Source organism: Erpetoichthys calabaricus, chromosome 14 (genome assembly GCF_900747795.2).
Source record: "Erpetoichthys calabaricus chromosome 14, fErpCal1.3, whole genome shotgun sequence".
Taxonomy (NCBI): domain Eukaryota; kingdom Metazoa; phylum Chordata; class Cladistia; order Polypteriformes; family Polypteridae; genus Erpetoichthys; species Erpetoichthys calabaricus.
Window position 1 is genome coordinate 3,804,273 of NC_041407.2, and position 15,040 is coordinate 3,819,312.

The 15,040-nt window shown below is 40.2% G+C and overlaps 1 protein-coding gene across 1 annotated transcript in view; it reads right to left on the minus strand.

The window, feature by feature from the left end:
• The window catches only part of LOC114664410 (protein shisa-6), a 202,627-nt gene that overhangs the window by 158,123 nt on the left and 29,464 nt on the right, over positions 1-15,040 (minus strand). The window contains 1 exon segment of the mRNA XM_051936223.1: positions 10,915-11,075. Within this exon segment, the coding sequence (XP_051792183.1) occupies positions 10,915-11,075 (161 nt within the window).

Sequence of the window (15,040 nt, forward strand, 5' to 3'; positions counted from 1 at the left end):
AATGTAACCCACCCAAAGATTCTGACTGGAGTCACAACAACCACCACAAAAAGACAAAAGTGACAGATCAGATGGTTTAAAATGATTTCACGTACACAGTCATATGAAAAAGTTTGGGGACCCTCCACCAAATTTGACAGTAGGCATTTTTTTCTTGAAATGCGGTGTTCTTCCGCCATGCAAAGCACTTTTTCTTATGACCAAATAACTCAAAACACTCTGTTCCAAAATGAATGTGGCTTGTCTAAATGAGCATTTGCATACAACAAATGTCTCTGTTTGTGACGTGAGTGCAGAAAGGACTTCTTTCTCATCACCCTGCCATACAGATGTTCTTTGTGTAAATTGTGCTGAATTGTAGAACAATGTACAGATACACCATCTGCAGCAAGATGTTCTTGCAGGAGGTGATCTGTGGGTTGTCTGTCACCATTCTCACAATCCTGCTCATATGCTGCTCCTGTATTTTTCTTGGCCTGCCAGACCTGCTGGGTTTAACAGCAACTGTGCCTGTGGCCTTCCATTTCCTGATTCCATTTCTTACAGTTGACACCGACAGTTTAAACTTCTAAGATGGCTTTGTGTAGCCTTCCCTAAACCATGAGACTGAACAATCTTTGTTTTCAGATCTTTGGAGAGTTGCTTTGAGGATCCCATGCTGTCACTCTTCAGAGGAGAGTCAAAGGGAAGCACAACTTGCAACTGACCACCTTAAATACCTTTATATCTCATGACTGGACACACCTGTCTATGAAGTTCAAAGCTTAACAAGTTCATCCAACCAATTTGGTGTTGCAGTAATCAGCATTGAGCAGTGACGGGCATTCAAATCAGCAAAATTACAAGGGGACCCACATTTTTTCACAGCCAGTTTTTCACATTTGATTTAATTTCATACAACTAAATACTGCTTCATCTTTGTTTGGAAAACACCGCAGTACTCAGATGTTCTTAGGAAATTAAAGACATACCACGGTTATCTTTTTTGTTGAAAGGAGAGTCAATTATTATACAGGCTGAGAGGGGTTCCCAAACTTTTTCATATGACTATGTTCCCATAAGAAGCACAAGATACAAGTATGGAGTCCAGTAACGTATGAGAGTTTGAAGGCTCTGCATTGATCTGGTGTTGACTGACTACACAAGTGTGCTTGGCTAGGACCTGCACCCCTATAAGAGTGAAGCTGCTGCTTTGATTTAAAAAAAGGAGGAGGAGAAGTTACAGAACCATAAGCACCCCTTCCAGGACGACAGTCTGGAGGAGTACTGGTGATGGAATGGAGACTGATGGCTAAGATAAAAGGAAATGAGCAGACCCCTACTAGTCTAGGACTGAAATTAAGGGCTAAGACAGAGGCTCAAAGTCTGTGATGATCCCTTCATGCAGAAGGCCATGCTGACGTCTCTGCCATCACATCCACAGACACACCATGCTACATCTCTGCCATTCCCTTCATTCAGCGTATTACGACAGGTAGCCTAATCACGCATGATAAACTGCTTATTAATAAAGTTGCATGATTTTGCCAGCCTGCGGTGGGTTGGCACCCTGCCCAGGATTGGTTCCTGCCTTGTGCCCTGTGTTGGCTGGGATTGGCTCCAGCAGACACCCGTGACCCTGTGTTCGGATTCAGAGATTTGGAAAATGGATGGATGGATGGATGGATTGATTTTGCCAGCACTCATTTTTACTCTGCTTATATTTTGAGCACAACTGGAAATCTTAAGTTAAGCTATGAACAAAAAGTGTAACTTTCTTCTACTGGCTGCTCTATTCTAACTAAATGGCTGTGGTGAAAGACGTAAACTAAAGTGGGGCATTTTAAACTACAGCAGGGGTCAACTCTAACAGTGGCCAGGCTGGTATGAGGAAACATAGAAGGCCTATAATGGTGGGTTTTGTGACATTCTTTTAAGGTCTACATCAGTGTTTCCCAAACTCGGTCCTGGAGAAGCCCTGTGGCCGCAGGTTTTTTGTTCCAACCAGATTCCTAATCAGTGACAACACCTGATAGCACTGATCTCATTTAATTAGCTGGTATTTTTTATTCGACATTCAAAAAAGCATAGCAGCATGATTTTTACATTTATAAGACATTTAGAAATATTTCTGCTTTTGCTAGAGATTTAACTGCCTAACTCTTTTGTTGATTTCATTATACTTTGCCCTTTCTCTGTGCAGTTTTTCCCCCCTTCGTCGTATCTTAATAATGACAATTTAAAACGAGCAGATCAGACACCCAGGCAAACAACACTGAATAATCAAAGGCTGCAACTACTTTAGAGTCAGACCCACTAATTAGTAAATAATGGATCAATTAAACAATTAGAAGACCTAGAAAAGTAGAATGAAAATCAAGATGAAAAATACTGTTAAAAAGAAAAAAAATACATTATTCCTATATAACTGCTTGGTACATTTTAATATTTTTTTTTTTTTAGCAAACTTAGTTTTCTAATTACTATATTGTTCCCTAAACACAGAACTTGGGAAATATCAGTTCACTTAATTAGCCCAGGAGTTCAATTAAAAACAGAAGCTGGTTGGAACAAAAACCTGCAGCCACAGGGGTTCCCCAGGACGGAGTTTGGGAAACACTGGTCTACATAGTAAAGAGTCTGAAAAGGAAATAAAAAGGGTCAGCCTTGGACCCTAATATGACTAAACACTTGAAGGATAGTGTGAACACTAGAGGTCTTGGGTAACAGACAATCACCATGTCACAGCCCATTTTGGAACTGCTCAGCTTTTCCACCCCTCTGCTCTCTTCTTGGATCCACAGCTGTAGCGACGTCACAATTGGTCAGCCAACTGACCTTTGTCAGATAGTTCAACTTCATTTAGCCACATGATTAAGTGTAGCTGTGTTTTTGTGCACCATTTTAAATTATTTTTTAGCTTCAGTTTGTACTTTGCAGATATCCACTTCTCCATTTTATGTAAATTTGTGGTAGCTGTTCTAAAGGAGGGTGGTACGGTGGCGCAGTGGGTAGTGCTGCTGCCTCACAGTAAGGAGACCTTGGTTCGCTTCCCAGGTCCTCCCTGGGTGGAGTTTGCATCTTCTCCCCGTGTCTGCGTGGGTTTCCTCCCACAGTCCTAAGACATGCAGGTTAGGTGCACTGGCAATCCTAAATTGTCCCTAGTGTGTGCTTGGTGTGTGGGTGTGCCCTGCGGTGGGCTGGTGCCCTGCCCGGGTTTTGTTTCCTGCCTTGCGCCCTGTGTTGGCTGGGATTGGCTCCAGCAGACCCTCTGTGACCCTGTAGTTAGGATATAGCAGGTTGGATAATGGATGGATGGATGGATGTTCTAAAGGAGTCTTCTAAATATAAATGATGAAAATGATGAGCCACACACCCACGACTACAATACATCACTTCATTTGTAAATGTATAAAGAAGAGAGAGAGAGAGAGAGAGAGAGAGAGAGAGAGAGACAGACAGACACTTTATTAATCCCAATGGGAAATAAAATAAATAAATAAATAAATAAAAGGCACACAATAATGAGATTTGAGCCTCTGGCCCTACAGAAGCACAACTGTGAACAAGAAACAGGTTAAAGGCCGTGTGTAACATGTTTCACTATTTATGGTCTACTTTGCCCGATTTACTTCTGTGCAAAACAACAACAACATTTATTTATATAGCACATTTTCATACAAATAATGTAGCTCTAAGTGCTTTACATGATGAAGAAAGAGAAAAAAGACAAAGAAAGAATTAAAATAAGAGAACACTAATTAACATAGAATAAAAGGGAGGACAGAAAAAACAAACAAAAAAAAAACTCCAGATGGTTGGAGAAAAAAAAAATAAAATCTGCAGGGGTTCCAGGCCATGAGACCACCCAGTCCCCTCTAGGCATTCTACCTAACATAAATGATTCTAAAGCCAGAAGATCCATAAACGGAACTGCGTGCTTTTCCGTCTTTGTCTTTGAATACAGCAGCTTGTGTGGACACAGAATTCTAAATTTGCCTTCTTATGAAGTATAAACTAGACTTCAATTGAATTTGTCACCTGGGATAAAGTTGTAAATGGTGTGCAGCTGAGCAGTGTGCATCTGAAAAGTCATCTCCATTATCACTGGACTGTCCACTTAACTAAAAGAGAAATGAAGCTACCCAACCAAAAATAAAATAGACTATTCCTGGGAGAGATGTGCCAGGGATTGATGGAATCTGAACAATCCCACAAAGCTGTATTGTGTGCCCAGAGTAACAGAATACAATAAAATTGTTCAGTTCAGTTTAAGTAAACATTTTAATTTGTTTAAAATTCTGATAGGACAGGGATTTAAAAAAAAAAAAAAAAAATCTAATTTGAAAGAACTTTTCAGTATTCTTGATTTGATTCGAACCTAGTTTTATAAGGCTTGACTTGCTTGTATGGAATGTTTTTTGATTTTAAACAAATTCAATAAAATGTTAAAAAAAGAAAAAAAAAAGGGTTTGTGTGAGTGTGTATTTCCATGTACAGACTGCATGGTATTTTTGTGTTGGCGTTTGTTACAGACGTACACGGTGTCAAGAGGATTACTTTGAGAAAGAACTGAGCCAAGAGATGACTTTTTAGACAAGAAATGAGGTCATACAGAGCAGGGGGTCACAGTCAGAAGGCCAAACTGAATCAGGTGAGGAGGAATCAAAAGAACAACATGAAACCGTGTGCTGTGTTACAACTAGGGCGTTTCCCATGGCTTGTATTTTTTCCCCATTTTATTGTTTTTGAATAGTTGTTCTTCAGGTCTTTTTGCAATTTCTGTTAGGTTTGCTTAATATTCATTGTTTATATATACTGTAAATGTTCTGCTATTCCTTTCTTTCGTTTTTGTGAGATGTACCACAGAAGACAGGGCCACACAGACTTTACTGCTGCTGGGTCCTCCTATGTCTTTATACTGAGGTCACATAAAGGGTCTTAGCAGTGAATGGCAGAGTTAGTTGGAATTCTTGAATTGTAAGTATTGTCATCTTTTGATGTTCTTTTCACTACGGTGACTGGATATTTCTGAATACAGAATATGTATTGGGACTGTCTAGCTTTGAACTGAATTTTAAGCCGATCCTTTTTGCCTTCTACTTTTACAGTTTTTCTATTTTTTTTTTTTTTTTTTTTTAAATAAATTCCTCACTTGTATAGGTACTTTGTTTAGGCTGTCTTGACAAGCCAGAGGTTTACCGTTACTCTCTCCCTTAAAGGGCATTTTTGTATATTTTAAAACTTTTATAGTATTTTGAATGTTTAATGCCAGCTTTTCATTTTTAGTCCTGTGTAGACCGAAGCATTTAGCTGCTAGTTGGGGGTGGCCTGCCTGGATTGAAGCCTTATCTGTACAGGTCGGTGAAGGCCCTGGCTTGTCCTACAGGTCTTTTGTTGGAGTCATCACACATCATTTTGCAATGTTTATGAACTGCACTTCACAACACTGTGGTTCAAAGTCAAAAAAAAGACCATAATAAAAAAAAAAATTCAACAAAAAGACCTACTACCTACTGTTCACCTTAACTCAGCCAGGCCCGAATTACTACCTGCTGGCTAGACCTGATCCCACAAATAGGGAGCTGGCTTTAAAAGACCAAATACAACAAAAGTCCCACAATATATCAAAATGTCTTATAAGGGAGAGATAAACTGTGATACTCTGGCTTGCCGAGACAAGTCTCACAAAGAATCCTTATAATTAGAAAGATTTATTTAACAAAAATAGAAAAATAGTTCAAAATGTCCAAAGAAGAAAAAAAAAAAGTTACCTGAAAGGCAAACAAGTCCAAATTCAATACCTGAAGGCAGAATCCAATAAAACAAAAAAGAAAAATCAAACAACAGTAAATTCAAAGAAACAGCAATACTCCCACTCCAACACCATCTCAATGATCCACTGCTTGGTCTCTCTTTCCTGACTGAATATAAAGCCAGAAGGAGGACCCTGCAGCAAAGATGTCAGGGTGGGCCTGCCTTCTGGAGCTCCACCCACAAAGTACACAGAATGGCTGCACATTTAAAGTTGCAGGACACAATGATTGAACAGCAATAACAGAAATTACATGAAACATAAAAAATAATAATTCAAAAATGACAATAAAACAATTACTATATACAAGCCAGAAAAAAAAAAAAAAACCCCTGTCTATAACTTAACATCCGCTAAAGGCTGTAACGTGGTACAAACTGAAAGGCTAGACTGTTCCCATGGCAGAAAAAGCATTTGGTTTTGTGAACGCTGGGCCAGACTTCAGACTCCCACTGGGCACATTTAAGTCCAAATAAAGCCTGGCACATTTACTCATGGCAGCAGGGCTTAATTAATCATTATTCTGATGCCCCCGGCTCTGAAGAATTAGCATTGACAAAACAATTGCTAGAGAAAAACTTTGAACGCCTCATTTCCTCATTATGATTAGCTTTTCAATCAATATTATTTATCCCAATTATTAAAAAGGTTTGCATACATTCACTAACAAAGGGGGAGGTTTACCCACTTGTGGCCATTTATATGCCCGTGCAATGTTTTTCTCTCTCTCGTTATTTTTTGTTACTGGCCCACTGCAGGTTGGAGCAGAGTGGACCCCAGGTCCCTGGCACACTGAATACATTGTGGACTCATTTCATTAAAAATAAAAAGAATGACAAGGGACTCGCACCAGACACTTGTATCGTTACTATAGCAACTGGCAAATCTTAAACATCAACATTGTAGCTAATAATGCACTGCCAACAAATCTCTGCGAGTGACCTTCTTCCACCAGTTTGACTGAAAGGGGAAAAGATTATGAAATGGAGTCTGACAGTTTCCTCTAAATGTGAGAAGAGAAATACCAAATAGAGGTCAAAAAAAGAAAAATAGCTGTTTTATTTAAAGAGTCTTTGCTTTACACAGAGCCTTTACAACTGAAGATTATTTACATAGCCCCTTTGTTTTCTTGAATTATTTTTAAAGGAAAAATACACTTTAAGAAGAAGAGAAACATCTCTACCATCACTCAACTTGGCCTTCTGTCAATGGTCTTCTTAAACAGGAGCTAGGAAATTTATGGCTGCAGGAACACACCAGTGAATTAAGCTTAATGCCATGGTCTCCGTACTCACTGGATCCTAATTCAACACAGTGTCCTAGATGAAGACAGAATAATCTGTTTGGAGCACAGATCATCATTCAAATATGTGCCACAATTTCTACACCTTGTTGGGGGACCAATTAAAAAGTCAGATTGATACACAGCACCATAACCCCTTTCAAAGCAATCGCCACCCTAAGGCACTCTGCAAAGCACAAAAGAATCCAATGCAAAGCACACAGATATGGTAGCAAACAAGTATCATTTTATATAGAGCTTTGCAAAGAAATCACCTTCACACGGCAAATTGTAAAGCAAACGCAATTCAAAGCAAAGGTGCACTCATGAAGTAAGGGAAGACAAGGCGCCCAGGGGCCAAGTCTGAAAACAGGTGTGGCCAGGGATGCTTTTCCCAGTTGTGCCGTCATGTCTTCCTGCTAGCATTTTAATATTTAAATTCATGAGCTTGATGCACACATTTTGGAACATTATGAGCACTCTCTGGACTTAAAAGAGACCATATTTAGAAAAAGGGATGGCCTGGGAGTTGCTAGGGCCATCCGATCCCCCACTTGTATTGCACAGAGGACACAGGAGTGACCAACGTGGGTGCCATAAAGGAGATGCACCAAATTAGGAACAATGTTCAAATGGTCTTCCTGCATTTAAAAGTTACACTACTCCTATCAAGGCTTTCAGGGTGAGCCATAAAAATCCCTTTACTGTGTTACGCATCATTAAACCACTAAAGCAGTCTGCGTTATTGACACCTGGCAGGATGAATCAAGAGTTCTTAGCAGGTTGACTCTAAATCCTTATCTTGCTGTGTGCATAAATTAGTGGGCACTGGGTTTCGTTAACAGCCGTTATTTCTGTGTACGATAGCCCGTCTGTTAGACTACACAAGCTGTGGCCACCTTCATTGGTACCTTTTCTGATCGCAGAAGCACCATCATCTGGATGTTTTAAGACGTTTGGCTCACTTCCCTGCTCCAGTGCCACTTTCTCATTAGAAAATCAAGTAGGGTTCCAATTCCAAAGATATCAAGCGGTGGATGTGGTCCCCACTAGCACGCTGTATTTAAAGCCTCTTAAATCTCCTGTCTTGTTCATTTTCCCCAGATAACTCCACACTTATGCCAACAGTTAAACCCAACATATCAGCTTTGAACAGACCCGTTACTATCCGTGATTAAGCAGGCATATATTAAGAAAGTGGCCACCTCACTGAATTCAAACTGGCTGTGTAGCTTTTAATGTTATCTTGTGCAGCTGTGCATTGTAGAGTACCCCATGAAGGGAACTGCTCAGAAAGATGCCACACAACATACCAATGCCATTCTCTGTTATTCATAACAGTAACAGTGCGGTTAAGGAGTCCTTATAGAACAAAACTCCTTTATAATGAAGATGGCATAAGACACACTATGGCACAGTCACACACACACACACACACACACACACACACGTTCAAGTGGCAGTCTGCTACAGTGCTGTGGTAGCCTTTGATCAACTTTCAAATGCAGAAGAGGAGTCATCTGTCACTGACATCTTATGAACTGTACAATGCAAAGTTATTATACTCAAGTGCTTCGTTACTTCACACGTAATATAATTACTTTAAGAGTTAAGTCACAAAAACAAAGTAATTTTTTAAAAACTACATTGCAAATTATAAAAGGAGGGCAAAAGCTGGTGAAAAGAAAATGCACACAATAGAAAGAATAAAGTTAGGAACCGGAAAGAAAAGAGCTGGTGCAGAGCCTAGAAGAGGGGGCACAAAAAGACAGCACTGACCTGCAAGCACTTTGGGGAATACGGCCACCTGACATTTCCCTTAAGGACCCTGCTTGGAATTTATTATAAAATAAATTCATATTTACTTGCTGTGCTGAAGACCTTTTTTTGGAAGCAATGTTTCCTGTATATGAACATTTTTCCCCCTCTTGGGATGTGTGCGGATGTGTTTTTTACTTTATTCATTACTAAGTGCACAATTTACACTTTTCTAAATGCTTACATTTGATTTTTCACTTTTTTTATTTGATTAGCTGTGAGTAGACACCTACTTTACGTCCTATCTAAAATGAACGTATAACCTACACTGTTGATTTGCACTGCATTCTTGTGATGGTGATCACTGTGTAAGACACTATAAAAGCCATTTGATATGTTGAGCCTGACATCAAAAGACAAACGTATGGACAGATTCTACGAGTGGCTCTACTCAGAACAACAAATAGTTTAGTCCAGTAAGCTAATAAAAAAGTGAACACAAGATCACCATAGAAGCTACATTAGCATATTTGAATTGTCAGACCCTCTGCCTGACATTTTGGACATTTAATTTTATTCCCCAAACACCCATAAGGATTGCAGAGACAGATTGTTCATTTGCTCTCATTTTCTCATTCCAAAACAATTGGTTCAGTCTTTGCAGTGATAAGGCCCAGTAAGAGACTGGGCACAAATTCAATGAACGCAGTGAAGCAAATAATAGAAAACACCTTGTGTACACATTTAATCAGAATACAGGATGACAGTGGCAGGGTCCCACCTCTGGTGTCTTCTAATTTTCTTGTCAAGTGCAACTCTCCCTTATGTTAATTAAACTAATTACATATTGATTGTGTGTGTGTGTGTTTTCTTCCTTTTTCCATATTGGTATTAAAGTGCATTTTATAAAGGCCACCCTACCCACATAAACATTGTGAAGGCAACAGTTAATTGGAAGAATCTGACAGATGTAGTTCAGTAATTCATGGCTAACTGATATGTTGCAGTAGAACGGCTAAACAACACAAGCCACTAACATCCCAGTACCCAATCATTTCTGAGTCTACAAGGGACACAGCCACCTACAGATTATAGCACCTTCCATGGCATGTACTATTGCAGATACCCAAGTGGGAACACAGCATGTTTTAAAAACTTCATCGCTGCTATGTTACAAACATGCCATACAAATATGAGCCATAGTAAAGGATTAAACCAGAATACAAAGCTGGGCTGCTGCCTTGGATGTTTGCTGACACTTCTGCTTAAGACTGAAATCATGGTTACAGGCAGCAGACCTGGCATTCAAATATCAATGAGGACACAGTGCCCCAGAGGAAACATACAATACAGTTAGCAAAAACGTTCAAAAGAAAGTCTCTGTGACTAAAACAGTGCAGGTAGTAACAAGGCCACTCCAGCACTGTTTCCACCCTCTGATTCCATGATGGTGGCTTATAAACTCGTGTCCTGGATCATGTATCACATCAAACCACTGAAGGAATTAGACAACTGTTTTAAGAGGACTCCTCAGTGCACTGCACACCCAAATTTACAGCCAAGATATCGAAAGGGCACAGCTTCTGCTTGTCCTCCAATAAATCAGGCAGCCCTCCATTACAAGGGCCAGTGGTAACATACAAGAAGAGTGGAAGAAGGATTCATAACCACAAATTCTACATGCAACCCACCCCCTGAGTGGGTGAACAGATGAAGTATTTGCCACCTTGTGTGTGCCAGTGCTCCAAATGCAGTGCTTTTCAGTGGTGCCTACAAAATAAGGCAGTTAGCAAGGATATTTTCCCTGGACTGGATTAACCTACTGCAAAGATAAAGGGAGGATCCCAGTGGCAGGGAGACTTGAGCATCCCCAAATGGAACTAGAATAAATGTGATCTCTTAGAGCAAATGGACAAGCAAAATGAGGACCACTCTTACAGTCCGGTCCTCAAAATGTTCTGGTAACTGTTGTCAACTGTATGTGTCACAAAAAGCAGGGGTGTGCACACCTTTTCCTTTGCTGCACCCTGAAATAGAAACAAAGAAATTGACAAATAAACAAAGCATCGTCTGTACCCACCGTGGTTGGTCTTTGTGGTGCGGACAGGTGTGTAATGATTTTTGGAAGAAGTTCGAACAGGAGTGTTGTCTTTGGGAGATCCATCTATTGCTGTAACGTTTTCTCTCTCATAATGCGGCAAAGGGATGGGTCCTTGTTGTCGGAGAATGTCTGCAAGGGCTCTGAAGGGGGAATGAAAAAGAGAGAAACACGGCAGTGAGTGCTGGGGGACAGCAAATTAAAAAAAAAAAAAAAAAAATCAAACGGCCACCAGACAAAAGTGAGAAGAAGTTCTGCTTGTCGCCTTCATTCATTCAATCACTCACTCACTGGTTTGCTCTAATGCAATGGAACATTCTGGGTCACTGAAATTAATATGTCAAAGACACCTGTCACATGTGCCCACCTTCAAACCGTTATATATAATCAGGACTGACCTGATGTTAAAAGACATCCTGACCACAGAGGCAATTCATTATTATTATTATTTAAATTAACTTACATTTCTGACGCAACTTCAGGTTGCACTAGTGACTCTTTGTATTCTTCATCTTAAACAGCTGACCACGAGAGGCACGACTGCCCACTTCACGCAAAAGAGGATGCACATTTACCAATTTGGGGCACCCACCCCATTTTAACATAACCCCCCTGGGATTAAACCATCCATTACATGCTTTTTCAAACTGTTTTTTTGTTTTTGATTTTTTAAATACTTTGGTAAAATCTGAAATGTAATATCTTTAAAAAGGCCTAGTTTGCAGTTACAGCTGTTATAGTATTCACTTTGAGTGTAACAGGCACAATTCGTAAATGAAATAAGCTAAAGCAGTCACAATTTCAGGAACATTTTTCATGTATTCTAGAAACCAGTGACATGTGATTTATCCCTGAGAAACCAGGTGGGAATGAGCTAGGCAGCACTGAACAGCATCGAAGGCAGCAAAGTACAGCAGGGAGTGTAGGAATTGGCAGCAAGATACCACCCTGGCCATCTCAGCAGACAATCTTTTGCTAAATCATTAATTTCAGCATGACAATTCAGTGTTATGACTCACTTTCAGTAACCACTAAAAACTACTGGCAAAAATGCAGATCAACAAAAAGCAAACAACATAATTAAGATTACTGTGCATTCTTTTTTCCCCCATTCTATTCTTATCAAGCACGCTTCCACTTACTGTGCATAAAAAAAATTCATAATTATGTTTTGCAACTAGCAAATAGCAACAAACAAACAAAAAATGAAATATAAAAAATAAACAAATCCTACATGTTCTCTACACTCATTGCCCACTTTATTAGGTCCACCTGCTCCTTACTGTTAGTCACTCTCTCCTCCAAGCAGCCAACTTCATAGCTTGAGTTGCGGCCACACAACACGCAGACCACTTTGGTGAAATGGCTGAATCTCTTGTCCAAACATTATAACAGGTGTGATAGGAGATGGCATTAAACTGAGGTGCCTGTCGAAATGGACAGTGTGCCCGTTCACTGGACGGAGTTATACAATGGATGGATTTGGGGGAAATGCCATAGACTGTACAGACCCTCAATATGCTTCGAGGCAGCACTCCTGGCCAGGTACACCAATTCAGGCACCCACATGTATGCTGGGAATTGTAGTCTTGTTGGCACCCAGGGAAGCTGTAGGGGAGAAATGTCCCCACTTTGAGGGGCTTCTGCCTGACCCGGAAATGCTTCCACAGTGGAATACTGAAGAACCAGAAGTATTTCAAAGTATGGCAAAAAAAAAGTGGGCCGCCTTATCTGCAGGGAGAGTTGGAGTCTGGAGGAGGTGGACAAAGCTTGTTGGGAGGTGTGTAAGGAGTGTAAAAGAATATTCGACATTGGTTGTGTTTAACTGGCATTCGAGTGTTTGAGGAGAGGCCTGTAAAATGTATTTGTTAACATTAAAACATTATTTGGCTGTATCAGTGAAATTGTGTCAGGGGTCTGGGGTGCTGCGACACCCCCTAGTGGTCACATGGGTAAGATGCAACCTAAGCCACTATGTGGTAGGATTGTCAGTGGCAGATGTGGTAGTTGCAGCTGGCCTTCTGGGAGATTTTGCACACTACAGTTTCTGGTGCTTAGAGGGAATGGGGCAAGAGCCAAAAAAAAAAAAAAGTAGCACTTCTGTTAATGAGAGAAGTCAGATAAGAGAGGCCAGATTTGTTCATGCTAACAGAATGACCACAATTCCTCAAATAACAGCAACGTATAACAGTGGAGTATTAAAGAGCATCTCTGAATGCATTACACGCTGGCCTTGAAGCAGAGGCCAGGCTCCACTTCTACAAAGGGTACGTGACGATGGACAAAACTGTTCAGTTGAATCCTGGAGAAAATGTCAGCTTGTCTAAGGAATGTCCACTTTTGCTGCGCCACTCAGATGTCTGGGTCAGAGGTTCATGTAAACATGAATCCATCAGTCTGGCCTGACTTGTGCCACTGGTACGTACTGCAGCTGCTAGTGTAATGGTGTGTGAATATTATCTTGACACACATTAGACTTCTTAATAACATTCAAGCTTTACTTGAATGCCACAGGATACCTAAGCATCACTGCCGATTTTATGCTTCAACCCTTTTTTGTCATACAGTAGTTTACCTTTTTCAAATGGATAACACAAAACATTATAAAGGAACGAACACAACAGCAACTTAAAATTGCACAATGCTGAAGAGTCAGTATGGACCCTAAGGAATGTTTCCAGCACCTTGCTGAATCAATGAGGGAGAAACCAGGTTGTCATCAAGGTAAAAAAAAGAGATCCCACCTGACCCTAGGGGAAAAAAAAGGGATCACTAAATGTAACTGTAAATTATAGAACTTTAATTGATGTTACAGTTTAATGTAAAGATTTATTAGAATTTTTACAATGCTTTAAACAAAGGATTTTTTATTGCTCTCTATAGCCAATGTCACATTACGTGACTTTGTTGGATATGTCAGACATGCTGACTGAAGTTGCAGATACCATGTCAGTTTAAAGGACTGAAAATGGCTGGGCATGTCACATTTCACGACCGAGTGCCTGCCTTCCAGCACTGCCGTGCATATCCCTTTTGTGAGGACCAAGAGCATGCTGAGTAACACAGCACTGCTGTACGAAGGAATAACCGGTACCGCAGGTTCAGCCATAATCTCTACCTACTTTTCCAATTCTGTGGTGATACATAAAACAAGACAAACAAATAAGCTTCTCTTCCGTTTAATGAGGTCCAAAAATATCGCCATTCTTTAGTCCTCATTGCGGATGAGCATTCATTGGCTGTCAGCTCTCATGCCAACCCAGACCACCACCTAAGACAAGTTGATTTTGATGAAGCAAGTTGTGCACTAGTTTGGAATGAGTTGCTGGGTACATCAGACTATATAAAAGGTCTACTATTATCTAAAATCATGCTGTGTGACTACTATTAAGAGTAACCAAGAATACAAGATCATGCAATTTGAAGCACTGGTTTATATTAGTGTGTGTGTGGGCTCAACGTTTTGGGGGAGCAAGGCTTAAAACGTTTAGGAACCCCTGCTCTAGTCTACTGTATGCAGATTCTCTGAACACCTTTGTATGTGTCCACATCGACAACCGAATTTCCTAAACCCTGTTATTCTTCTCTTTTCCCCCTTAGTGCAATTATTCCCCAACTGCTGACAGAAAAATATTAATGTTTCACATTGCCTCACAACAAAACCTCTCCCATGAAAAACCCGTCACACAATAAAGACTCACTGACTTATAATGCATTGTAGTACTGTGCATGTGCTCACCAGGTCCGGGTGTAAACGGATTCTTGCTATTTACATTTCTATTGAAACGGCACTGACAAGTGGCATCAGCTTGGGGATGATTCATCAACTGAGTGTACTGGCACCCCATCATGCAAACAAGTATCTTCAGTACCAGCTGCAAGGGCAGTCTCTCCCCAAAAAAAAAAAAATTGGGAGTGGTCTCCACTAGTCTCATATATATACTCGGGTATTGAGATTGATATTTGAGGAGTAAACCGCAAGACAATGATTATATTTTTATATTATGTACATTAAGGAACCATCAACAAGAAATCAAATTAATGATAAATTGAACAATTATGATGCAAGTAAAGTTGAATAAATTGGACTCTGCAGCTACATGAATAA